The sequence below is a fragment of the Mus musculus genome, chromosome 17, assembly GCF_000001635.26.
Source record: "Mus musculus strain C57BL/6J chromosome 17, GRCm38.p6 C57BL/6J".
Taxonomy (NCBI): Eukaryota; Metazoa; Chordata; class Mammalia; order Rodentia; family Muridae; genus Mus; species Mus musculus.
This window is the reverse complement of record NC_000083.6, coordinates 88548229-88574188: the sequence shown is the minus strand read 5'-3', so window position 1 is coordinate 88574188 and position 25960 is coordinate 88548229. Positions and strand designations below refer to the sequence as shown.

The 25960-nt window shown below is 46.0% G+C and overlaps 1 protein-coding gene across 2 annotated transcripts in view; it reads right to left on the bottom strand.

Annotated features, from left to right (window-relative positions):
- The window catches only part of Ppp1r21 (protein phosphatase 1, regulatory subunit 21), a 58244-nt gene that overhangs the window by 14179 nt on the left and 18105 nt on the right, over nt 1-25960 (bottom strand). The window contains exons 5-15 of one of the 2 annotated variants that reach the window (NM_028658.4): nt 24531-24695; nt 24340-24398; nt 23433-23527; nt 19287-19339; nt 18458-18607; nt 15499-15600; nt 15324-15412; nt 11944-12080; nt 8456-8548; nt 4982-5109; nt 1434-1586 (exon numbers count right to left, since the gene is read on the bottom strand). In NM_028658.4, coding sequence (NP_082934.3) covers nt 1434-1586; nt 4982-5109; nt 8456-8548; nt 11944-12080; nt 15324-15412; nt 15499-15600; nt 18458-18607; nt 19287-19339; nt 23433-23527; nt 24340-24398; nt 24531-24695 — 1224 coding nt within the window. Of the gene's footprint in view, nt 1-1433; nt 1587-4183; nt 4920-4981; nt 5110-8455; nt 8549-11943; nt 12081-15323; nt 15413-15498; nt 15601-18457; nt 18608-19286; nt 19340-23432; nt 23528-24339; nt 24399-24530; nt 24696-25960 lie in introns of those variants that run through there. The other variant, XM_017317677.1, reaches the window with a different exon arrangement.

Here is a 25960-nt window from a genome sequence, read left to right as displayed (position 1 = left end):
CTCTTTCAATTCTAGCTAGGAATATTTATTTTAAAAGAGACTTAAACAGAACAAAGGTAACCATGAAAAACTAGTCTATTTCACCAGTCAGCAGAGACACACACGGCACATTAAAACAATAAGAAACTACTCTCTGAGCCAGATGAAATACATACATACTAAGCTTATGTTGTGAATAGGTGAAAGTAATGAAGTGTAGTCTGGAATATTTAAAGTTGCAGAAGTAGAAAAAAAAATGAAACATATTTGTAATTTTGTCTAACTAGAGTAAGAATCTGTGATGATCACGTGAGAAATGCAGCAGAACACTGCCTGATGCCCAATCTCACCACTCGCGTGACTCTCCCATGTTAAGACTGTCTACATGCAAAAACCTGACTGTACACATATGCTCATGCGCACACAGAGACTATAAGACCAAAATGTGTGTCTTTTAGAAGCTTACCCTTCTGATGCACTGTGTGTACATATTTCATTCATATAACATATGTGTAGGGGGTGAGCTGTTACAGTGACTGGATGCACTGTGTGTACATATTTCATTCATATAACATATGTGTAGGGTGTGAGCTGTTACAGTGACTGGATGGATGCGGATGCACGCTTCTCGCCTGACGGCTATTATTCTGCTGGCCCTAGTACTTCATTCTGTGAATCAGTAAGGCTTTAACCATTCCACTGCTGGTGGGTATGTAGGCTGTTGCCTGGCTTTCATTCTTACATGCAGTGCTACAGAGAGTATAGTTTGTGTTTTAGGGTTCCAACTACAAAACACATACAGACATTCTGAAGGTAAAACATTCCAGGTAATTTCAGCTTCAGCTCAGGGGTAATAATAATTACCAGCCTGACATGTCTGTCCGGACCCTTGGCACATTTATAAGCACCTGTATAAATCTATGCATGCTGTGCAAAATTCCTTTTTGCTATTTTCTTAAACCTAGGTTTCTCTGTACACTTTGCTCTTTGCGTTCAGAACATTTTCGGCGTCTGCCTGTCACACTGCATATGGTGCCCACTGCATCCCTGCTGAAACGCTGCAGAGTTTTACAATATGGACGACCCACGGTTCATTTAAGCTTCTTCAGACAGATGAGAGCCACAGCCATGTAAACCTCTCTCAGGCACAGGTGTAGACGACAGACAAGGTGAGTGTTCAAGCCACCTAGTTTGTATGCTTTCTAGTTCTCCATGCCATCTCTTCTCTGAAGGGCATCCCTGGCCATATATAAGGCTACGTGGTACCCTAGAGTTGTCTAACTGACGTCTTTATGACTTATTCTCCTGAAGAGAATTGCTGACTGAGAGTCTGCAAATACAACATTCCAAAAGAAGAACAGAAGAAGACATGGATGCTGTGGTGGACGAGCCCAACACAAGACCACTAAGCATAAAGCAAGTACATAGAAGATGGTTAGCAGGACCCCACGAACCGTTCTCAAAGACTTCATATAGGCAGCAGCCTTCTTCTTGTACTGCAGCATGCACTCAGCCGAAAGGGGACTAATGAATCCGCTGGCTGTCTTGGGCCCATAGCTCAGTGAAGCAATGAAGTAGTCCACGTTGTTGCCGAAGAAAGACGCAATCTAAACACAGCATGACAGGAAAACATTGTTCATTCTGCAGTGGTCTAAATGAGAATGGGCCCCAGAGCCTCACATGTTTAATGTTTGGTTCTCCGTTAGTGGAACTGTTTGGGAAGGACTAGAAGATGTGGCCTTGTTAGAGAGGGTATGGACTTGTTGGAGAAAGAGTGTCACCAGGGCTGGGCTTTGAGGTTTCAAAAGCCCGTGCCAGACCCAGTCTCTGTCTACCTACAACTTTCAGATATGAATTCTCACCTATTGCTCCAGCTCCACACCTGCCTGCCTGCCACCAAGTCCCCTGCCATGACTCATGGACTCACCCTCTGAGGCTATAAGCAGGCCCCATTTCAATGCTACCCTTCATAGGTTTCCATAGTATTTCGTCACAGCAATTGAACTACAAGATTGCAGACATGCCCTGCTCTTTACAGTTTCTGTCCCTCCTCAAAGCTAAGACTGATGCATAATTAGTCTGTAGGTGACTAACTGATACTCTTTTTTGAGTTCAATATGTAGCTCTGGCTAGCTTAGAACTCACCATGTAGACCAGGCTAGCCTTGAGCTCACAGAGATCCACCTCCCTAGGATTAAGGGCTTGTGGCATGCACAGCTGTAGGTATTTCTCACAAACTATAACTTCTGTAATGATCTTAAAGTATCTATTTTTGTTTTTTTAATGTTAACTTTGAATATCTCATATTTCAACAAAATAGATAAGACATAAGCCTCTTAAAGTCATAATCACTACCTAAATTTAGTTGTGTACAATCTTAACTTATTACTTACAAATAGAACAGAAAACAAGACTAAAAGCTCTGTAGAGTCTTAGCATTTGTTCAGTCCACAGAACAGCTACAAACATCCACAATGACAATTTTTCTGAGCTATGATTTTTAATTCTACAGTGCGACATGGAATGAAGAAATAAAGAAAATGGCTGGCTAAATATCCTAGCTACAGAAAAAAAGTTCTGAGGGCTGGAGAGATGGCTCAGCGATTAAGAGCACTGACTGCTCTTCCAAAGGTCCTGAGTTTGATTCCCAGCAACCACAAGGTGGCTCACAACCATCTGTAATAAGATCTGATGCCCTCTTCTGGTGCGTCTGAAAACAGAGACACAGTGTACTCATATAAAGAAAAATAAATAAACCTTTTAGAAAGAGAGAGAGAGAGAGAGAGGGAGGGAGGGAGGGAGGGAGGGAGGGAGGAAGGAAGGAAGGAAGGAAGGAAGGAAGGAAGGAAGGAAGAAAGAAAGAAAGAAAGAAAGAAAGAAAGAAAGAAAGAAAGAAAGAAAGAAAGAAAGAAAGAAAGAAAGAAAGAAATTAATTCTGCATGCTGGTGTTCTATCTTGTAAACCTAAGTCAGTGTTTGTGAGGGTTCAATCTTGGTAAATATTGCTCAACACTAAGCAGCCACACTCCAGAAGCCTGCACGTCTTACTTTGTATCCATCTTTTACCTCACCATGTGAAACTCAGTGTTAGGACTATCTGATCCATGTGAGGGAACACTCGGTAGGTAGCAGCGGTGGTGTTCTGAGAGGTTGTGGGGTCACGCTGGAGGAAGCAGGACACTGGGGGATGGGCCTCCTGGTAACAGCTCTCCCGGTTCCTACAGTGCTCTGCTTCCTGACTGCAAATGCAATGCCGCCAGCTCCACATGCTCCACAGCCACGGATCCACCACGCTTTCCCCACCGCTGCAGATCTATCACCTCAAAGGAGGAGCCAAATCAACCACAGACATTGCAAAGTGAACAGGGGAGAGACCCGAGGCCCCAAGCCTACCCAAGGAACCACAGGCAACCAAGGGATGCGGAGAGTCCCCTGGGAAGAGCACAACAGTTAGTTATGCAAGATCAAATAAATGGTCAACCCTGAACACATGCATACGAGTGACACGGGCTGAGTGCTGTGGGAACCTTTCTGGAATAAGCACTCCATTGCTGAAAATGGAGGAGACAAGATGCCACCAGCGGACTGAAGCCAGGACAGCTCCTGAAAGGCTTCAATCCCAGGTCCAGCTTCCATTCTCAGTTTGTGCTCTAACACCACAAAGCAGGGCAGTTTTCACTGGTGTTTATGGCCGGTACCAGGTTGCTAAGGGCAACAACCCATTGTTTCAGGTATTCCTCATGGTCATTCTGTCCCAGACAGCCAGTGAGGTCACACTTGGACAATAGTGCAGGCAGGGCTTCCAGTAAATCACGAAAGAAATCACTCTACCAGTACCTCATAATTGCTCTTTTCTTCCTTACTATGCTTCATTAGCAGGTAATACATAGGAGTGTGTGTGTGTGTGTGTGTGTGCGCGCGTGCGTGTGTGTATGCATGTGCACAGAAGCTCATGTAACAATTAATGAAAAATGAGATCATGAATTTGAAAGACAGCCGAAAGTGGTATATGGGAGGGTTTAGAGGGAAGAAAGGGGAAAGAAAAATGATTTAATTATATGAAAATCTCCAAAGTAAAAGCAGTAATTAAAAAATAAATCTCTCCTTCCTTTAATTGTTTCTTGCAAGGCATCTGGTCACAGAGAAGGAACTAATCTGTGAGGCGATTACAGCTATGTATGAGCTCTGTCCAACACAATCAGCACCTCAGGGCTGGGAAGATGGCGACTGCATTGCTGCCACGCTGCCAAGCTGAGTCCCATCTGCAGGTCCACAGGGTAGAAAGAAAGACTGACTCCCACAAGCTGTCCTCTCACCTCTTTGGCTGGGGCAAATAAAAATAATGGTAAAGATGTTGTTTTATTATAAATGAGTAATAATATATTACTCAAAGAACCATAGGCTACAGATGTGTGTGTTCGCACATGTTTATTTGTGTGTGACATGCGAACCAAAAGAGAACTGTTTGGAAGGGGAGAAGAGACCAGTGAGAAGGGAAGGGAAAAGAGATAAGAAGGCCATGGGGGTAGAATATAACAAAGTACAGTGACAGGTATGTAAGAGATATTATAATAAAACCCACTGTTTTGGATATGAAATAAAAACATTGAAAACTACTTTGGTTTTGAAAACTAGTGAGTGAGCCGCTCATTCACCACAGCGTTCAACAGTCGCTGCCATGGTGTTTCAGACAGGCAGATGGGTCCATGAAGAACACTAGGGGAAAGGTGTCGGGCAATGGCAAAGAAGAGTAAGACATTGTCTTAGACAACAGAAAAGGAGACAGCACAGTGGCAGGGGGTCTGCCTGCCAGGCACAGGGCCCTGGGTCAGTCCCCAGACTCCTCCTCTTCTCTCTCCCAGGTACACACACACACACACACACACACACACACACACACAGACCTTATAGTCCACGGTCCTTTTATACATCAGTTTTCCCAACATTTCTTTTTAGGGAGCACGTGTAGAGAGCTGGCTTTAGGTTGGGATCAGCACACTCACCTTGCCCGCTCCGTTTGTTAACGTCACCGCTGAGGACAAGATGCAGTCGTTAGTCGTTACTAGCTTCTGTGTTGCTGTTGGAATTTCATGCTCTATGGAAGCCTTCTGACTATAGTGTTTGGAAATATCTATAAGAAATGATGAAATGAAAACATGTCTATTCACATACAAGCTGCATGCAGCTAGCCAGCCTGGTTGATTCTCACAGCTAGCCTTCACGATTTATTAAGTGCATTTGAAAACAATGACTTCAAGAATCAAGACTTTGCTACATCATCTGACCACAAAGTAAATGGGGGAGCGGGGTGACAGGAATGCATACGTCTCTGTGACTGTATGCACATATGCATGCACAGGTGCCCCGGAGGCCAGAAGAGAGTACTGGAGTCCTTGAAGCTGGAGTTGTAAGCATTTATGAGCCATCTGATGAGGGATCTTGGATTGCAACCCAGGTCCTAATGATTAAGCAACAAAAGCTCTTAACCACTGAACCATCCCCAGCCCCTATATGCAACTTGTAGCACACCTTTCTGTTCAGAGAAAAGTTACAGAGGCTTTCTACATCCCTCAGCCAGATTTCCTCCTTACATAAGTCATTTTTTATTTTGTTTTGCTTTGTTTTGTTTTTCTTTCAGTAGCAAGGATCAAAACCAGGGCCCTCTGTGTTCTGGAAGTGTTCTAACCTCTGAGCCAGAATGTCCATTTTTACATCGTGGTGTTACTATTATAGCTGTCGCTCTAAAGAACCAACAGGCTGGCACATGACTATAGTGTTCCCTATTTGTTTAAATAAACGGCTCCAGTATGCCACAGCACGGATGTGGAAATCAGGTCTACAGTGGTTCTCAGTTCTCTCCTACACCAGGTGGGGTCCAGCAATCAAGCTCAGATGCTCAGTCCTGGGGACAGATACTTTTTATCCACTGAGCGACTTTGCAGCCCTCGGCTTCAATGCAACCCCACATACAGCACACATCTTGATAACTCCCATGCTTTCCTTTCACACTAATAACCTACCACTATCCTGCCTGGACATACTCCCTACATCCAAATTAGAGCAAGCAACTATTATTGTTCAGGGAAAGGTAGAAGGGTAGAGGGTTTACAACGAAGGTTGTCTTAAAAACCAAGATTCTGCCAGGCCTTGCGGTGCAGGCCTTGCGGTGCAGGCCTGTGGTAGTTCCGTCCTCAGGAGTCTGAGGCTACTTTGAAACTAGCCTAGGCGATAGGGTAAGGCCCTGACCAAATAGAACCAAGCACCTAAGCAACAACAAAGAGATACTTCTGTTAAGGCCAGTTAATACACCCTGCATTCTCATCACACAACAGGCTTCTGAGGTAGGCAAGCAGACAGACTGAAACCGTTGCCCTAGCAACAAGGCCCCATAGTCACTTCCCTGGATCCTTCCTGTTTCCCACCTTTCTCTTCTTTTGTTAAATTCATATTCAAGAGTAGAAACAAGCTTGAAAATGTCATAATGGAACGCGTTATTTTCTCACTAAACCGAAAAAGAGAAGAAACAGCAGCGGCAACACAAGGACGGAGGAGCCCAGCTCTCCACGGCCTCCGAGCGAGAGAAGGACAGCGCTCTGTCCTGGGCAGCGCAGCAGCATCTTGACTTGAGAAAGTGTGCAAACTAAAGCGTGCTAATGCCTCTAAAGCACTTTAGGCTCCTCAGGATGTAACTGGTGAATTAAATGTCAACATAAATAAAGATATTTTGTCATGCCAATCTTGCAGGGGACACTAATTATATCCCTCCTACACATTATACAAAATACTTTTACATCAAAAAAAAAAAAACCAAATTATTTCCTGTAAAATAATCGCTATCAACAGTGTGGTGACCCATCCAGGAGCTTAAGCTGGTTACACAGTCCTTCAAACAGCTCCTGTACCTTTCCCCTTTCCCACAGTCTCAGAAGGGACAAGGGGGAGGGGACAGGACATCTAGAAGCAACACAGCTACAAATTGACTAAGAATCACTCAAGAAGCACAAGAAGAACCTTAAAAGACGTCCCTCAACCCCTTGGCCAATTATGTTCTTTGGGAGTGGGGTGCAATGGTGGCAAAACAGGGTTTCCCTGCATAGCTCTGACTGTCCTGGAACTCATGCTATAGATGAAGCTGGAGTAGAACTCAGAGATACACGCTGAGTCTGTCCCCTGAGTGCAGGGATTAATCGTGTGCCACCACTCCCCAGAAGCCAACTGTTTTTAAAAGCATAGAACCAAATGAAAACTGGACAGGCCCTTAAAACAGACATTTATTTATTATTCACTCATTTACTTATTTATTTATTGACACAGGGGGTATCTATGTAGGCCAAGCTGGCCTAGAACTCAGAGATCCTCCTGTCCCTACCTCTCTATACTGGAACTAAAGGTGTGTGCCACTACACCTGAGATTTTTATTTCTTAAATGTTATGCTCAACAAGACCAGATTTAAAACAGGCATTTTAGATACCAAAATATGAGCTTGGAATGTAGCTCAGTGTAGAACAGTAATGTAACCTGTTTAGGGCCCTAGGTTCAATCCCCAGCACTAAGCAACACTAAGAAGGATGCCAGTGAGGCGCTGGGCACAGTGTGTGCCTGTAACCCCAGCATTCCAGAGCAGAGGCAGGAAGGCCACAAGCTTCAACTATCTAGAGAGATCTGCGTAGCCAAGACTACATAGTGAGGCTGTCTTAAAAAGACAAATAAATATTTTCAGGATAAGGGGCACTAGGGTACCGTTCCTGCATGCTTGACTTCTAACAAGTATAACAGACTTTGCTGGGTGTCTGGTGGGGTCCAAGCCCAGTTCCGTGCAGATCACCACAGCGTGCTTCCTGTAAGCACTGTGCCGAGGTCTGCTCTTGGGTACTGTGCTCTTGGGTACTGTGCTCTTGGGTACTGTGCTCCTGGGTACTGTGCTCCTGGGTACTGTGCTCCTGGGTACTGTGCTCTTGGGTACTGTGCTCTTGGGTACTGTGCTCCTGGGTACTGTGCTCCTGGGTACTGTGCTCCTGGGTACTGTGCTCTTGGGTACTGTGCTCTTGGGTACTGTGCTCTTGGGTACTGTGCTCCTGGGTACTGTGCTCCTGGGTACTGTGCTCCTGGGTACTGTGCTCTTGGGTACTGTGCTCCTGGGTACTGTGCTCCTGGGTACTGTGCTCCTGGGTACTGTGCTCCTGGGTACTGTGCTCCTGGGTACTGTGCTCCTGGGTACTGTGCTCCTGGGTACTGTGCTCTTGGGTACTGTGCTCTTGGGTACTGTGCTCTTGGGTACTGTGCTCTTGGGTACTGTGTTTACTTTCAGCAGTGAAGCAGATGGAAGGGCAGAAGGCTGTAGCTGTGCACTTTCACGGAATCCAAAGGCTGCTGAGCCTTTTTCTGGGTCTGTAACCCTCAGCAGTGTTTAAGCAAAATGCAGGCAGATCTCAAAAACGAAGGCTTTCACAGACTCAGGTTCGGGTTCAAAGCTCACCTTTCATGACATCATGAAATCCATGCAGAGCAGCACCAACATTTGTTAAGACGGAAGTGTAGTTTGTTCGAAGGAGTCCATCTGGCTCTGTACCTAGAAAGAAAACAGTCACAAGTCCGTGAGCATTTCGCTGGGAAGGTGACAGTGTATGCACACGTGGACACACACACATCACATTGAACTTACACACAATAAACGAAGAGGAGAAAGTCAGTAACGACGCGGAAGGAATAGCACAAGTCCGTCGTAAGTGAGCCAAGTCTCCCCGCACCAGCTCAGTGCAACAGAAATCCCTCTGCCTACAGGCACAGCCCAGCACACAGGCGTCCCTCTCCTGTTCCCGAGATACGGCTGGATGTCTCCTCTTTCTCCCAGCCACTGCCTGATGAGGTTAAGTTCTGATCAGGTCTGGCCAAGAAGTGGGGAGGGACCCCTTCCTTCACCTACTCTCCCACGTCTGAGATGAGGCTCTACCTTGACCAAGTGCTGCAGAGAACGCTGTGACCCTTGTCACCCCTGGCAAACCAAAGAGACCTGAGATACAACTGTCCCCAACACTTCAACTGTAGCTCTGAGACTGAGCTCTAGAAAAAAAAACAAAAACAAAGCAGCAAGGAAATGCTCTCCCCTGGGATAAATGAAGACGTCATCAAGCCTATGGCTCTCACTCGATGAACTGTGGTGAAAGCACCGAAGAGACTGGCCGATTCACTGAACCAGACTATAGGTAAGTTACCACAGTGAGAAGAAAGACACAGGCCTCTGGCAGCCACAAATCATGAACACTAACCTCAAAAATGCTACCAGCTCACTATATATGTTAACTCTAAAGAAGCCTGTATTGAATGCAATTGTTTTTAAGTGACACATGCTCCAAAGCCTTCAAAAAAGCCCAGAGCCACAATCAGAGGAGCTTAATCCAGGGTCTAATTAGGGAAGGAGAGGCCGCAAAGTCAATCAAAGCACCACTATCATCCTGACTGCGCATGCCCAAGGCTGAGGTCCAGGAGCAGCAGCAGGAGTAAGTCCCAGGCCCCCAAAACTACATTGCTTAAGGAAACACCATGTTCATGGATCAGAAGACCTGAGAAGCAATACTCTCAGTATGTTTCCCGGGACTACTATAACAAAGTACCTACCACAAATGAGACACGTACGCTATAGAACCCTGCAAGCTGCTGCTGCAGTTCATAAGAAGGGACCCTGAACAGCCAAAACACTGTTGAAAAAGAAGAATGTAGGAGGGTTCACACCTCCTCATCTCAAAACTTCTACAAAGCAACAGTCATCAGAACGGTGTGTGACTGCACAGGAGGCACGTAGATTCAGGAACAATACTGGAAGTCCAGGAATAAACTCACATATGTATGGTCAACTGACTTTCAGTGAGGGTGCAGGACCATTTGCCACAATGAACTATCCTCTGGACAAATGGACAGAGATGCTGCTGGGCAGCCACATGAAAAGGAGGAGTCACACCTCACCCTGCACCACACACCCAAATTAACTCAAAATGGATCAAAGACCCAAGTGTAACCATAAAAATTGTTAAGCTCTTAGAGGTAAACAAGTCCTCATAACTTTGGACTTGATAAGGGGTTTTTACATATGGGAAAAGCAGGACCCCTCCCCAACAGAAAGAAATAACAGATAAACGGATAATAGACTTTCATCACACTTAAAGATGTCTGTGTTTTAAAGCATGTTGCAGACAAAGAAAAAAACAAGCCCCTAAGTACAAGAAAATTCAGTGGATCACATATCCAACAAGGGATTTGGCTGTGGAATATATAAAGAACTGTTATAACTCAATGATAAGAAGGCAAACAACTGAACCCAACTTAAAATGAAGAAGAGATCCAAACAGATGTTTCACCAAAGAAATAAACATGCATCGGGCAAGCCAGACAGCAGGGAAAAGGAAGTCAAACCACAGCAAAGGGTCAGAAAGGGTTCAGAACACCAGGACGGCCAAGACCAAAGTCCAATAACAGCAACTGTTAGTGCGGATGAGGAAAAATTTAACTCTTGAATATTGCTGGCAGGAGGAAAATGGTCTTGGTAACTTTTCAGATAGTTCAATATAGTCAACCATCTGATCTAGCAGGTCTGCTCCTAGGTATAGGAGGGTGTCACCAGACCCAGAGAACGAAAAGATAAACCCACATATAAGCTTGTATGCTAATGTCTGTAGCATTATTGTTCGTAATAGTCAAACAATCCCAATTTTTTGATGGATGCACATTGTACTACTTGGTATTCTGCAATAAAAAGGTATGGAGAGTGGATACGTGCTCTACATTTTGCATCAGTCTCGTAAGCTTTATTACATGAAAGCTAACAAACCCACCCAATTACATATAGTGGGACCATTTGTTAATCTGGAGATGGGAATTAGAGAAGTAGCTGCTTGGCGTTAGGCAAGAAAGCTATAGCTGAAGAACAAAAGGTTCTTCAGGCGACTAAATGGTGTAAACCGGTCTGCACTGTAGGGCAAGGCATGAGCACACTGAAAGCTGCTGGGCTGGGCTTTAAGTGGGTAAACTGCAGTAGGTAACTGAGAGCACAGAAGAGACAAAAACAGGCACTTTTCCTTTTTTGGGGGGGAGGGGGGCGGGGTTGTTTTTTTTGTTTGTTTGTTTGTTTTGTTTTTTCGAGACAGGGTTTCTCTGTGTAACCCTGGCTGTTCTGGAACTCACTCTGTAGACCAGGCTGGCCTTGAACTCAGAAATCTGCCTGCCTCTGCCTGCCATGTGCTGGGATTTAAGGCGTGCACCACGCCTGGCTAAGGCACTTTCCTTATGCTGTCGCTCTTGTGCTGTAATCGTCCCTCCCTCCCTCCCTCACTCCTTCTCTCTCTTCCCCCTCCCTCTCCCTTCTCCTTTCCCTCCCTCCCCCCTCCTCCCACCCCTCCTCTCCCCCCCTCCCTTCTGCCTTTAAAGCCCAGGCTGTGAAGAAATGCAGGAAACTTAGGGTACTTGTGCCTCAGCTTCCTGGGTCCCGAGATCACAGATGTACCTCCAGGCCCAGCTAAAACCGCAGCATTCTTAAAAACATCACTGAAACTGAAGTCCTCAGTGACTGCCTGAGTATTTTTCTCTAGTTAGGCTAAAGGGAGACAATCCACAACTTTAAAAGCTGCTACCAAATGACCCTGATGCCCCTGTGGCTCCCTGTGGCTCCCTTAGTGAAGTGTTGTTACGCTCACCCTATAAACAGTCATGGCTCTCCCTTCTCCACTTAAGAAAAGAGGAGAGAGAGCGAATTCATATTTAATGCATGGTTCATGCCCAATAGTTTATCTTACCTTCATAGCACAGCACTCAACTCCACTTACCCTTTAATTCCCTACCTCTAGCTCACTGAATGCAGGGTTTTCTGCTCCCAGACCTTCTGTTCTGCCCACTCTCCCGAGCTGACCCACACCCTCTCCAGCCTCTGCGCTGCCCGGCCCTTGCAGCTGAGCCGTGGGCCGTGGTCTCACTTACTTGGCAAGGCGAGGAGAGTGACATACGTCTGCAGCTTCTCAAACACGGCTGTCATCGTCTTCATGTCCTGGGACAGCTCCAGGTTCCTGGCTCTCAGTGCAGGTGTGCAGAGGGAAGATTCACACTCTTCTTCTAAACTGGGAACGGCAGGGTTGAAAGGTGAGCATCCTTGATGACGCCCCTTTCCTTGTCTCTGTGCAGCCCTGGTGTCCTGGAGCTCGCTCTGCAGACCAGGCTGGCCTCGAACTCAGAGATCCGCCTGCCTCTGCCTCTGGATTAAAAGTGTGCACCACTATGCTTGGCTTTCTTTTTTCTTTTATAAAAAAAAATTTTTGTCTAAATGTTTAGATAGATAGATAGATAGATAGATAGATAGGTAGATAGATAGGTAGATAGATAGGTAGATAGGTAGATACACACACATACACATACACATATACAATGTTTTATTTGTCTAAGTGCTTTGCCTGCATATGTCTGTGTACCATTTGTGTGTGTGTTCACGAGGAGGCCAGAGGAGGTTTCACAGGCCCTGGACCTGGAGTTATGGGTGGTTGTGAGCTACGTACCGTGTAGAAGCTAGAACTCACAGCCAGGCGCTCGAGAAGAACAAAATGTGCTCTTATCACTGAGCCACATCTCCAGCATGAGAGTAATGTATACTTAAGTATTGAAATTATTTTTTAAAAAGTTATTTATGTGGATGCACATGCCACCGCATCAATATGGCATCACAAGGCCATCTGCAGGAGTGGGTTCTACCCTTCCACCATGTGACTCTCAACAGCCGAGCAGCACAAGTCTTTGCCTACTGAGCCACCGTCTGCACTGGATTACGGTCTTAAAATAGACATGTGTCACTCGGCTTCTCATCATGACCTCTCGCAGGACTTTAAGAGAATCAAACAGTTCCAAGAAACAAAAGCAAAACCGTCCCATTTCCCTATGGGTAAAAACGGTGTAAGACAAACAAGAGAAGGCATGGAGGGGAGCCAGGCTGCCTCTGTACAGCTAACACCAGGGGCACAACTGCGCTGTGAACCTCGGTGGAGATCACCACAGCACAGAGCTGGACGCTCCCATGTCTGCAGAGAGGGCATGGGAACACGGGGCCTGCCTTGCTTTTTTTTTTTCCTGCTCTATGTGAGTGAATTGTTGGTTCAGTAATAAACACATAGAACCTTTGCTAGGGAAAACCTTAAATTATTTATAGAAGACATTTCATTTAACTGAATCCCTAAAGAGAATTAAATAAACAAAAACCGGTATTGCTGCTACTATAGGCTCACATTTAAACGTTCCTAATTGTCGTAGTCAGGGTTTCTATTCCTGCACAAACATCATGACCAAGAAGCAAGTTGGGGAGGAAAGGGTTTATTCAGCTTACACTTCCACACCGCTGTTCATCACTGAAGGAAGTCAGGACTGGAACTCAAGTAGGTCAGGAAGCAGGAGCTGATGCAGAGGCCATGGAGGGATGTTCTTTACTGGCTTGCTTCCCCTGGCTTGCTCAGCCTGCTCTCATATAGAACCAAGACTACCAGCCCAGAGATGGTCCCACCGACAAGGGGCCTTTCCCCCTTGATCACTAATTGAGAAAATGCCTTACAGCTGGATCTCATGGAGGCACTTCCCCAACTGAAGCTCCTTTCTCTGTGATAACTTCAGCCTGTGTCAAGTTGACACACAAAACCAGCCAATACACTAATATTATCAAAAATATATTTTACCATTTTCAACTTTAAGTAGGTACTTTAACTATAAAGTTCTTTAAATGTGGATTCTTAGTAATGTTTATTTAACAGTGCATAGTCATCAAGTAAAAAGGTCCATACATAACTAGAAAACATGCAAAGCACGGTGTGTGCCGCAGTCCCACGGTCAGGGGCAGGGAGGTGAGCTTCAGGGGCAGCCTGAGCCATGCAGCCAAACTCTGTTCCCCACCCTCAAAACAAAACAAACCTAGAAAAGTTAACAAGGAGACATGATTCCATCTCCTCCCTTCCTCTCCCCTAGTCATCTGCTTTATTCAATTCTGCTCCCAAAGGGGTTATTTAGATAGACAGATAGATAGACAGACAGACAGATGATAGAGCATAAAAATACATAGCCAGAGAGAGAGAGAAAGAGAGAGCATAAAAATGATAGCCATATAAAATAACAAATACTTCCGAGACACGGTCTTCACTCTGCTGCACACTGACCTAGAGTTTATAATCCACCTGCCCGTTTCCTACGGGCAGGGACTCAGGGTGTACTCTGCCAAGCTGACTTTGCAATGCTTTTGAAACACACTCAGTCTTCTCAAAGAAGCTGCACCAGTACTGTCTATTCTGTTTTAAAGTCTTTTTTTAAAAGATTAATTTATTCACATATTTTATATATATATATATATATATAGAGAGAGAGAGAGAGAGTGCTCTGTTTTTGCACACACTAAAATGAGGGAATCAAATCTATTACAGATGTTTGTGAGCCATCATGTGGTGGCTGGAAATAAACTCGGGACCTCTGGAAGAGCAGCCAAGTGCTCTTAACTGCTGAGCCATCTCTCTAGCCCCTGTCATAAAGTGTTTAAATCTTCTCATATGCACAAACCTTAGCATTTGCTTACCCAAATACCTGGAAAGTTTAGAATTCAGAAATAAGATGTCACATAAAATGTATTAATTCTTAAAAATGAAACTCTACTTTTAAAATATCAATAGCAAATTTACGTAGTTTCTAATTTTGTAATACTTTATATTTCAAGAAAATTTTTGTTCCATTGTATTATTCCTTAATTTAAAAAAAACAATAAAGATAACTTTGTAGTTTTCGATCAAATATCAAAGTATTAAAACTTGCCAGATGGGCCTGTTTACCCCTTAATGCTACCATTCAGAAAGCTGAGGCAGATGGGTCTCTATAAATTCATGGTTAGGCTAGTCTACATTGCAATTTCTAGAAATGTAACATGTGTAGTAAAGGTTACTGAATATTTAGGGTAGAATATTAAAGGACCTAGGTTCAGTGTAGATAAATATTTTACTTTATAATTTAAATAAGGTAACAATAATAACAATTAAAAGATATCATTTCAAAAATACCTAAGGATTAAGATTCAAATGCAGATGTTAAATATTCTAACTCCCACGAAGATATTAACAACAAAGGAATAATATGAACTCAAAGCCAAAATTTTTCTTCCAAAAAAATGTGGCCTTCTCAATTATTGAAACCACTGCTTATGGCCTTGTGCAATGCTAACAGTCAGCAGAGTAGAGGGCAGCTGAGAACCACAGCTGACTGACTGACTGACCACTCGGACTATTAACTCCAGGGCAAGCCAGGTCCCATCTGCAGCTTCCTCAGCTCCCGGCCTCTAGGGGAATGCATACCTTTTTAACTGATAAGGAAGGATCTTCCTCAGGAAGCGTACGTAGGAAGTTAGATGATCTGAAAACATTTTCAATTTCACAGTTGTCTCCTGGATAAAAAAGTAATTTCACAGTTAAAAGCGTTACCGGCCAATAAGAGCTCCCATTTTCTGCTGTAAAACAAGGAGGGAATTACCAGGACAGTCACAGTATCCTCTGTAATGCTCTCGAATAAGTGCAGCATTCCTTCCTCAAGGGGGCGGACATACGATGCGTTTTCATGAAGGTATTGGGAGAACTGAAAATGAGAGAGAAGCATTTGAATGAATTCCGCTGGAAGATTAGCATCAGCATGCAGGAGGTGGACTGGAAGTGTGCTACCTCACTTCTGGAAAGCCCCGCTAAAGCCCCAGATAATATTCTGTGGCCCTCATCCCAGTCCAAATCAAGGAAGCTGGAGAGGATGACAGGATGAGCGAACAATCAGGCATTTGAAGAAACAGGAGGAGACACAGCACAGCACAGAGGGCCAGCATCCCTGAGCACAGGGCAGACTCTGTGTTATGGTCCTCACCTCACTGTTCAAAACGAGCTTGCCTGGCAGCTTTTCATTTTACTCTGTACACGACTCAAGGTTAACAAATGCCAGGACTGAAATCAAGAGGAGTTAAAATGTTTACTATCATCACTGATATCAGTATGCAAACACAGCCCAGTAGCATATTGTGTATGCTTAGCATTTGTGAGGCTCTAGGTTAAATCCCGTCATGGGGAGGGGGGGGACCCCACTATATTTTTAGACAATTTAAAAACAAAGGGGTTTCACTTACTAAACATCTCAGCCATCTAGCTATGTTTGAGCTCCTGCTTATACACAGGCCCTACTGTCTTGTCTTCTACAACACTCAGGTGATCTATGGGAACTGCACACTAGCACCGTCCTGAACAGCACAAGCACTCCAGAGTCCATTGCCCACATCCGTAAAGTATGAGTTCTCTGCTACTTTACAACTCTAGGAATTAGTTTACACATTTTGGTCATCTTTTAGCAAAAGGTTTCTAAACCTTCAATAGTATAGACTTTCTAAGAAAATCAGAGGGACTTTCACAGGCTAAACAACAGAAGATGAAATACTGAGAAGTGAATGAATTCTTCAAAATAGTGAGGTGTTCTGCACAAATTCAGATTACACAAGTTATTTTCCTGGGCTTCAGTGGACTTGTGGGATGAGAACTGGTGAAAGCCAGGCAGTGTTGAGACACAGGACGGTAACTGGCTAACTTCTACCCAGTGCTCACTGCATGCAGCCACTCAGTACTTCATTCACCGCATATGGATCTACCTGGGAAATGGGCATGCCCCTCTCCCATTTTAAAGTCAAGGAAACCAACACAGAGGGATTTAAGTAGAGCTCCAAGGTTGGCACAACAAGACAGAGCTAGAGTGGGAATCCAAGAAGTCCGTCTTCAGAGTCCAGGTCTTTGCTAAATTAGTAAGCATTTGGGGTATCTGCAGGCATGACTATATCCAACCCCTAGAAGTACTACACTATGGGCACACACGGGCATGGGCGCGCGCACACACACACACACACACACACACACACACACACACACACACGCTCACTCTAGGAAGACTTCCTCAAAGTAGAAAAGCAAGGCTGATCACAGGTCACGTGTCAGGCCAGTAGAGCGTGCAGCAGGATTCCTTACTCCCCTTGTGTGTGAGCTGGCCTCAGTGGCATCCATGTATTATTTCTTGCCTTTGAACACTTCCCACTCAAACTGTTTCAGGGTCAGTCAGTGTGACCAAAATCACAACAGGAATGCCAATGGGGCTAGACAAGGGTCCCATAAGACTATAGCTTCCACATCTTTTGAAGCAAACTCCCTAAGAGATGTTAGGTGTGGTGTCATGAGAACATCAAACGCCCTCCGGAGGGCACATGAGGAACATGCTTCAAGCCTCCCTCTAGCTCTAACTTACCGGGCTTGTGAATAAGTAAATTTCAGCCTCTTGAGGTAAATCCCCCAGACAGTGCCGCCTTCAATGACTGCAGCCCCAGTGTCAGGGAAGTCAGGAGCCACAACTCCCTAGTCAGCTGACCAGAAAACCAGGGGATAGCCAATGTCTGCTGTTTGAAACTACAAAGTCCAGGGTATCTTACTGTCCAGTCAGACAAACTGGATATACTCATTAGCATTTTAGCTTTTTTAGTTAAATAAACTCTTGCAGACATCTTTATATCCTTTTTAGAATTACCTGGGTAGGCGGGCAAAAATCTCTTGGGCAAAAGAAAGCACAGGGACTGAGGGAAGTAGCAAGCAAATCTCTTTTGCTCTCAGTTCAGCCACACCGACCCTGCAGAGCCACCATACTAACTGGATATGCCCTGTCCCACGAGACGCCTCAGCAGAAGGAACGAGAGCGGGCAGAGTGCAGTGGCTTCCTGGCCCAACGACAGAATCACTGCCGCTGCACACGGGACAGAAACATGCCAGCCAATCAGCCCTCCCAGCAATCAAATGGAAACGACCACTGTGCCAGCACTGTCAAAACGTGGCACAGCTCTCAGTAAGGGAAGGCTTCTGCCCTCGCTCACCCTCCGGGCCTCCAGGAAAGCCACTTGGCTCTCCTGGCCTTCACCCCACTCCTCCCCTCCGGACTTCACATTCCAGTCACAAGTTCACTCAGCATCCCCTCCATCAGCCCCCCGCCCACCATGCTTTCCTGCTCCACAGTTCCTGCCACATAGCTACTTCTGGGAGTTGAAATAAACAAATAAAAACAACAATCACTGCCTCTCTTACTCCCTTCCAATCCTGCTCAGTCTTCAAGGTGCTCAGATGAGAGCAACATGCACCTCCCTGGCCCACTGGCTCCCACACGCTGACCACACTGGATGCTGGCCACGTGCTCCCTCGCTCATTCAGTGTGTCCCTTGATGGCTCCTTCTGCAGTCTCCTAATAACTCCTCTAGCAATAATCTCGTAACACCCTGAACTTGCCATACACTGTTTTCATGAAGACCATGACTTCCGATCTCTTCCCCGTCTCCCACAATACTTGGCTAATACACACAAGTAGTCTGGAAAGAGTCCCTATTTGTTGTCCCCATTTGTCCAGGGCAACAAAAGGAATTTTGAGTATTTACCTTCTGATTCAATGGTGATATAGTGTCTATGGCAGAATCAACAGGGAAAATTTGAATCCTCTGTTCTGTATAGGTGTGAAAGTTCAGAAGAGCCGGTACAAGATCCTGAACAAAAGCCAGGGCCTGCCCAGCTATATCTCGCATCTTCAGCTTTAAAATGCAAAATACACAGAGTCAAACAGTTGCTTTAAAACACTTGAACCCCAGTGACACCACGAAGGTCTACATCCACTTGCTCCCACTTGGACACCGGTGCCCTCCTGTCCAAGTTAACTTAGGAAGCCTACTCCCCAAAAACAAAAGCCTGCCTCAAAAAGGAAGACATCCCATAACTCAATTCTAATAAGAGAAAATCAAAGAAATATTTTCAAAATCAGTAGTACTATTATGTTGGCACATGCTTTTAATCCCATCCCTGAGTTCAAGGCCAGCCTGGTCTACAGACTAAGCTCCAAGCCAGCCAGGGATATGCAGTGAGATACTTTTTCAATAAAATTAAGCCATCGGTATAGTACTAGGTAAAGGTGTTTGCCGCCAGTGCCGCCAAGGCTGCTGATCAGAGTCCAGGACACGGTAGGAGGAGAAAATAAACTCAGACAAGTTGTCCTCAGGCCTCTGCCTGTGAGCTCTCCCCCCCCCAATAACATAAAAAATAAATTAAAAAAATTTTAAACCATTAGCACCTGAGCTCAATAAAAGCAATTCACACAGTTTAAAGAAACGAGCAGCACATGAGGTGGCACACGCGACGGGGAGCCAACACTGACTTGACTTCGTGGGACGCTGTGTGCCCCGCTGAGACCAAGAACACACTCACTCCATCCTTTACCTGGTGTCGCCTATTGTGCAGGGGAACATTGAGAGCGTTGTACAGATGACACTCTACAAAACAAAAGGGAGGCGTCAGAGCTCACCTCAGCCTTCACAAGACGAGCAACTGCAAAGTCAGCTTCCTCAGTACCCGAGATGCAGGACCTCAGTCACAGCACGGGTGTGTGTGTGTGTGTGTGTATGTGTGTGTGTGTGTGTGTGTGTGTATGTGTGTGTGTCATGCACAGGGAATGTGGTCTCTCAGTAAGCAGTAACTGTTTCCTTCTTTAACTCCTGCAGTTCTTGGTGATGTCCCTGCTGTCGTCAGCCATTCTATAAGAACCCTGGCCAGACTGCCACACTGGCCTCCAAACAAAAGGCTTCCCTGACAGAGCCACACTTTCAAACCCACCGCAGCCTGATGCTGCTGGTCCCAGTACCTCAGTGTCCTTCCCCGGGTGGCTCCAGTCACCTCCAGCCTCTTCGTGTACAGGCTGCCACCTGCCTCCGGTGTTGCCCAGTGCCAGGCAGCACACTGCTTGTAGCTGTTTCTAATGCCCTTCGCCTCCTCTCAGCATGTCAATCACTCGGCCAGAGACAAGCCGTTCTGAAAGTCCCTTGCTCTGTTTCTCAGCACCTCTGCCTTCTCTCAGTGCCCCTGGAGCCTTGCTTCTTGTCCCTCTGATGCTGGTCTATCACTTCAAAAATGTCCTTTGCTAATAACACCAGAGGCAGGTCAACATAACTTCAGTGGGGCCTTCAATTATGCCAGGAAATCATCGTCCTCCCCTGCTGTCTGCTAGGACCAAGCCAAAGTGAAAATAATTTTTAAAAAGAAAATATCTGTGTGTGAGTGTGATTACATATATGTCACACATGCGCAGGTGTCCAGCAAGGCAAGGAGGGATGCAGGCTCGCCAGCGTTTGCCTGAGGTGGGTGCTGGTAGTCAAACTCAGGCCTTCTGCAAGAGAAGCACGCGCTCTTGACTGCTAAGCCGTACCTCCAGCCCCATAGTGCTCGTAAACTCCCTGACTCCACATCAGAGTCTGAAGTCCACAGCTCAGCTAATCCTCTTCCTGGGATATAGCACTAGCTCCTCCTGACTGACTGGGAGACCGAGAGCATCTCTTGCTCTTCATTCTACTCCTCTCCTCTCCTCCCCTCTCCTCCCCTCTGAAACAGGGTCTTTCTATATATCCCAGGCTAGTCCCAAGCCTGCACTCTCAGGGCCTCAGCATTCCCAATGCTAGTATGACAGGTGGCATGCAGCACGTATCCAGCCCGCCCTCCTTTACCTAGGCCATAACTGATCCTCTCTGCCCTCCCCCATTCCTTTGCTCCCACTGGCCAGATAAGCGTCACTTTGTCAGTCCCCTAACATCTACCTCTGAGTCCTTGTGCTAGCAACTGAGTAGACATAGAAGTCCTTCCCTCAAACATTACTAGCCCTCTCAAAGTCACAAGATCCAGTCAGCAGGCTCAGCTGCCTTTCCAGTCAATTGTCTCTGAACTCCCCAACAGCTGGGTGCAGCAATGACCAACATCACCGGCTGGAAACACTTCCCGTCAGGAAAATCTGTGCTGTTTCCCTGACCTTCCTCTGCCTCCACCCCTCACTCTCCAAGGGCCCTGCACAGGCCCCTCACACTGTGTGTCCTTGTTCCCAGGCCCACACAGTGCTCATCGGGGCCAGCAGGACCAGCATGCTTCACTCCTGAGCTATGTGAAACAGTCGACAAAGTTAAACCCTTCCATCGCCCGGACGGAGCCCAGGTGCACCTCACTATTCACATCCTGCTCCCCATCTCCAGTAACAGCTTAGACCACAGACACCTCCCAGAGGCCAGAGGTCAAAGGTGCAGCTGGCATGTTACAGTGCTATTATGGGTGGAAGGAACGTTCTGGTGAGATCCCATGCAGAAAATTACATCACTGAAAAAGTGCTTTACAGAGGGATATGGGACCCCAGCCCCTTCCTCTCTCTGCCTCCCTGTTGCCCTTTCCTGCCACCACCATGATGCTCTGCCTTACCACAGGCCCTACAGCGGCACATCTGAACCACCAACAGACACCCCTGAGGCCGAGCCCAAATAAACCTTCCCTCTTTTTCACTGACAACTTCAAGCTCCCCATCTGCATTTACTTCTGTCTGCACTCCCCGTGCTCTGCCCCTCCCCCTCCCCTGCCTCCCCTAACCACTCTCCTCTTCCACAAGATCCTGTCCCTCCCTGCTCACTCAGGCCCACATTTCCATGTCGGCTGACAGAAGCCCTCCCCCCTCCCACTCTATGCTCCAGACTAACCGTGTAGGTGCAGAAATCCCAGGACAGGGGCTCAAACAACTCTCCTTGCACCTCAAAGCCGTGTAAATAAGTAAATAAGTCCTAAGTCCTTACCCTAGAACTGACTGGCCATTGTCCCTCACATCCCCTGACCGGAGCCTACTGCCACAGTTAACTACCGTTCCTCAGACATCACGGTAGTTTGCATCCCATATATTACACTCTCTGAAATTCCCTGCTTCTCTTCCCTTGGTTCTTTCCTGCCTCCTCAAAAACAAACAAACAAACAAACAAAACAAAAACTGGCTCTTGCATGCAAGTCTGGATACTTCCTCTGAGAAGGTTGCTCCAATCACCCACAAGACTGAGGGCGCCTTCCCTTCCCTCGAGACTCCAAATGGTTCTGTACAGCAGAGTCGAATCTAAGCATCTAAAGACAACCAACCCACAGATGGTGTGACAATAGTCTAAAACTGGACGACAAGTAATTATTGGAAACGGAAGGATACGTGCATATGATCCAAAAGTTGCAATACCCTCTCATTAACTGACACAGAGAGTATTGAGGAAATGACCTACAGGGCTTCCCAGCACAGCCGAGGTGCACTGCCATCGCTCACCTTAATGTAGAAGCTGGTAACAGCACTGTTGTCAAGGGGAAATTTAGGCTGCTGATACAGAAATGGCCTATGCTGATTTAATTATGTGCTTGTGTGTCTAGCCTCCATAAACAATTAGTCACAAAAACAATTACAATACACATCTGTGTAGCACGTGCATGCTCACAGCATCAGATCCCCGGAACTGGCATTATACAGTTGTGAGCTACTGTGAGCATGGTGGTCACAGAGCCCAGGGCCTCTGAAAGAGTACTTGGTGCTCTTGTGTCCAGCCCTCTCTCCAGCCCCTGAACACTGATGTCAGTGCCTTCAAAGCACTGTTTTATCTTCCCTTTCCTCTTTTTTGTTCCCTCTGGGCTTTTCTAAGAAAAATTTAAGGGAACTGAAAATTGAATTTCAAACATAGCTATAGAAAAAGGAAGCAAGTATTAACTTGACTAGAGGCTTCACATTTAAAGTTTCTTTTAAATGTTTTTATTTTTCTAATTTTTAAAAACTCATTTATTTACTGGAGCAGGTGAGAGCAAGCCCTGACTGCCACGGAGATGGAGTCAAAGGACAGCTTTGCTGAGTCAGTGCTCTCATCCTGCCATGTGGGTTCTGGGGACTGAACTCGGGTGTCAGACTTGGCAGCAAGCACCTCTGCCGCTGAGCCTTCCCACTGGCTTCCCAAACAAATATTTTCTTTGCTTTCAAGAGTTTCACTTCATTCTTACCTAAAGGCTAAATATCTAAATAACGGCACATGAGTGCTCTTCCAGAGCACTGTTTAAGTTCTCGTTTGTCACTTCAGGATGTGGAAGCTACGAGGTCATCCCCAGGAATGGGAGGAAACAGAAGCTAGGCTTTGCAACAGCTTCCTGTCACTGGGGACTCCCCAGAGGCAGAAGCTAACAGGCCAAAAAGACACATCTCACTGTGGGCATTCGTACATACCCCCCAAACCCACTGAACAATTTCTCTCATGCAAATGTCCAACCACTTCATATGCAGGTAGGTTTCACCTTGGGATATGGGAAATGCAGTTAAAAGCACGCACTGGCCATCTCCCAAGAACACTGGCTTTGGAGCACTCCAGAGATAATTTAAGAAAGAGCCACAGCTGATCAGGAGAGCCAGGCAGAGCCCTCCACTGGGTCAATCTGGGTGTTTGTTTATTTGTTTGTTTAGCTGAGAAGATTAGAAATTATCTTAATTTATTGGCTACCACAGATAGACTCAAAGATACAAATAACAGAAACTTACGTTTATGTAATACCTACTTGTATCATTAAAAGGGACTTTTTCATTGATGATTGATAAGGATTCCTCTAATCTACCTGACAAATCTTCATGAAGATTCTTTAACTGTAATTGACTGGAAGAAAAAAGAACCCACAAAACCACATTATTACCAATCAGTGAATCGTCAATTGCTTGTTACCCCAAGAGCTGGCAACGAGCTTTCAGACAGCTGAGCCAACATCTGGGACACTCTGCTGAGAGCTGTTCAAAGGTGATGGCGGCACCAGCCCCATGCAAAGCCGCAGGGACTTCTGGGATCTGCCACGGCTCCAGTCTCTTGCACAGCCTGAGTCATAGATTTACTCTCTGCTACCCCTGTGCATTCAGCTATCCCTGCACAGTTTTTAAGTATTATACCAATTTATTTTTTGAGTTCAAAGGCTGATGATTTCTGTTTCATTGAGCACAGATAAATACCAAGAAGAAAAAGAAATAAAAAAACATTAAGACTATGAATGTCTTTAGTACATTGCTTTGCAATGCTCTGAGGTTTAGAAACCTCTCAATTAGATCCTATAACTTCAATTTTATTCAAAATATACCATAAAGAAGTTGGCATTGCTTTGTCGGGTTTCCTGCTGAGGAATATTAGGCAGTCCCTGTCCCAGGAGAGTCAGAAACACAAATACCCAGTCCAGTCCAGGAGGCCTGAGAGTAAGACTTCCCAGACCTTCTGCAGAGGCCAAGCAGACACTACTTTGTCAGATGCTGCGGCCCCACCCCACAGTGACCTGCTCCAGTCTTATCAACTCAGAGACAGAAAAAAAAAAAAAAGAGAGAGCTAAAGAGAGCCTGGGCTGCGTCTGATCTCAGGGCGGGCGGCTTAGAGCTCATGCTCCCACATTGTTCCCTTAGAGCCCGTGTTCCCACATTGTCCCCACACACCATTCTTCTGTTCGCAGTCGACATTCCTTGGCCTCCTTTTCTAGAGTCTGAGATTTTACCTGAATTTGGGGGGGAAAAAAAGAAAAGAAAAGTTGACAGTTCAGCCTAGGGGCTGAGCTCCCACACAGCACCTCAAAGCTCAGAGGAGCCGGGGCTAGATCTTGACACGTCACCCCGCGCAGCGGGCTTACTTCTAGCTTTGCCTTGTCGCTCTGGAGTTTCTCAATGGTCTCCATGTACTTCCGGGTCAGGCCGTCGATCACAGCTTGGTGCTGAGCAGCTTCTGTTTCAAGAGTGGCCAGCCGACTCCTCAGCTCCGCTTCCACGTGCCTGTGATGCTCGTCCGCTTCGAAGAACTGTGAGGAAAAGACACTGTCTCTTCTAAAGATCCCAGGGCCAACAAGCAGGGGTGGCAGCCACTACTCGTCCTGGGGCTGCAGTGTGGCTGGCGGGAGGTGAGCTAACGGGACCAGAGCACTTACTGACAGAAGGAACAGGGGTCTACAGTCTTACCCCTCCTCTACAGAGATGGAACAGCCTACAGGTGTGTCACTGGCCTCAGAGTTAAAGACAACAGACAGGACAGTAAAACACAGCAGCCCCCTTACCCGCCCCCCACAAGCCTATACCTCCTCTTTCAGACCCACAAATCTCCACTTGGAACAGCTATTCATAGGCAATTCACCTGAGGCACTGGTCTTAAAACTTACAAAGCTATTTTCCTTAATGAGTCTGATACTAATTAAGAGTTATGAATACTTAGATTTAAAGTGCTCTGAGATCAAATTTTTCAAGAATTTTCTGCAATTACATGTAATTTATTTATGTGAATGCATGTGTGGAGGTTAGAAGACAAGAGTCATTTTATGGTCCCAGGGACCGTATGAATTCCAGGAGTCAGTCTTGGCAGCAAGTACCTTTATGCACCGCGCCATCTCACGGACCCTAAGATCTGTCAAAGTTGGGCATGGTGATTGATACCTGAAATCCCAGCACTTGGGAAAGCAAACAGGGGAACTAACATTCCAAAAACATCCTCAGCCGCACAGGGAGCTCAAGGTCAATGCTAGCTACAAGAAACGCTGCCTCAAAAATACCACCACCACCACCAGACACCTAACAATCCATGAACAAAGAAACAACTAGACACCACAGACCATGAAATAAACCCCACTTACTGGTAAGCCCCCACCAAATGATCCGTCTCATCAGTTCCTAGGTAAAGTGCCTAGTCTACTTCTACTCCAAAGACTCTGAATACATGTGCATGTCCACATTGTGATGGCTTATATATTCTTGGGCCAGGGAGTGGCACCATTTGGAGGTGTGGCCTTGTTGGAATAGGTGTGATCTGGTTGGAGTAGGTGTGTCACTGTGGGTGTGGGCTTAAGACCCTCACCCTAGTTGCCTGGAAGTCAGTCTTCCACTAGCAGCCTTTGGATGAAGATGTAGAACTCTCAGCTCTGCCTGCGCCATGCCTGCCTGGATACTGCCATGCTCCCACCTTGATGATAATGGACTAAACCACTGAACCTGTAAGCCAGCCCCAATTAAATGTTGTTTTTATAAGACTTGCCTTGGTCATGGTGTCTGTTCACAGCAGTAAAACCCTAAGACACAC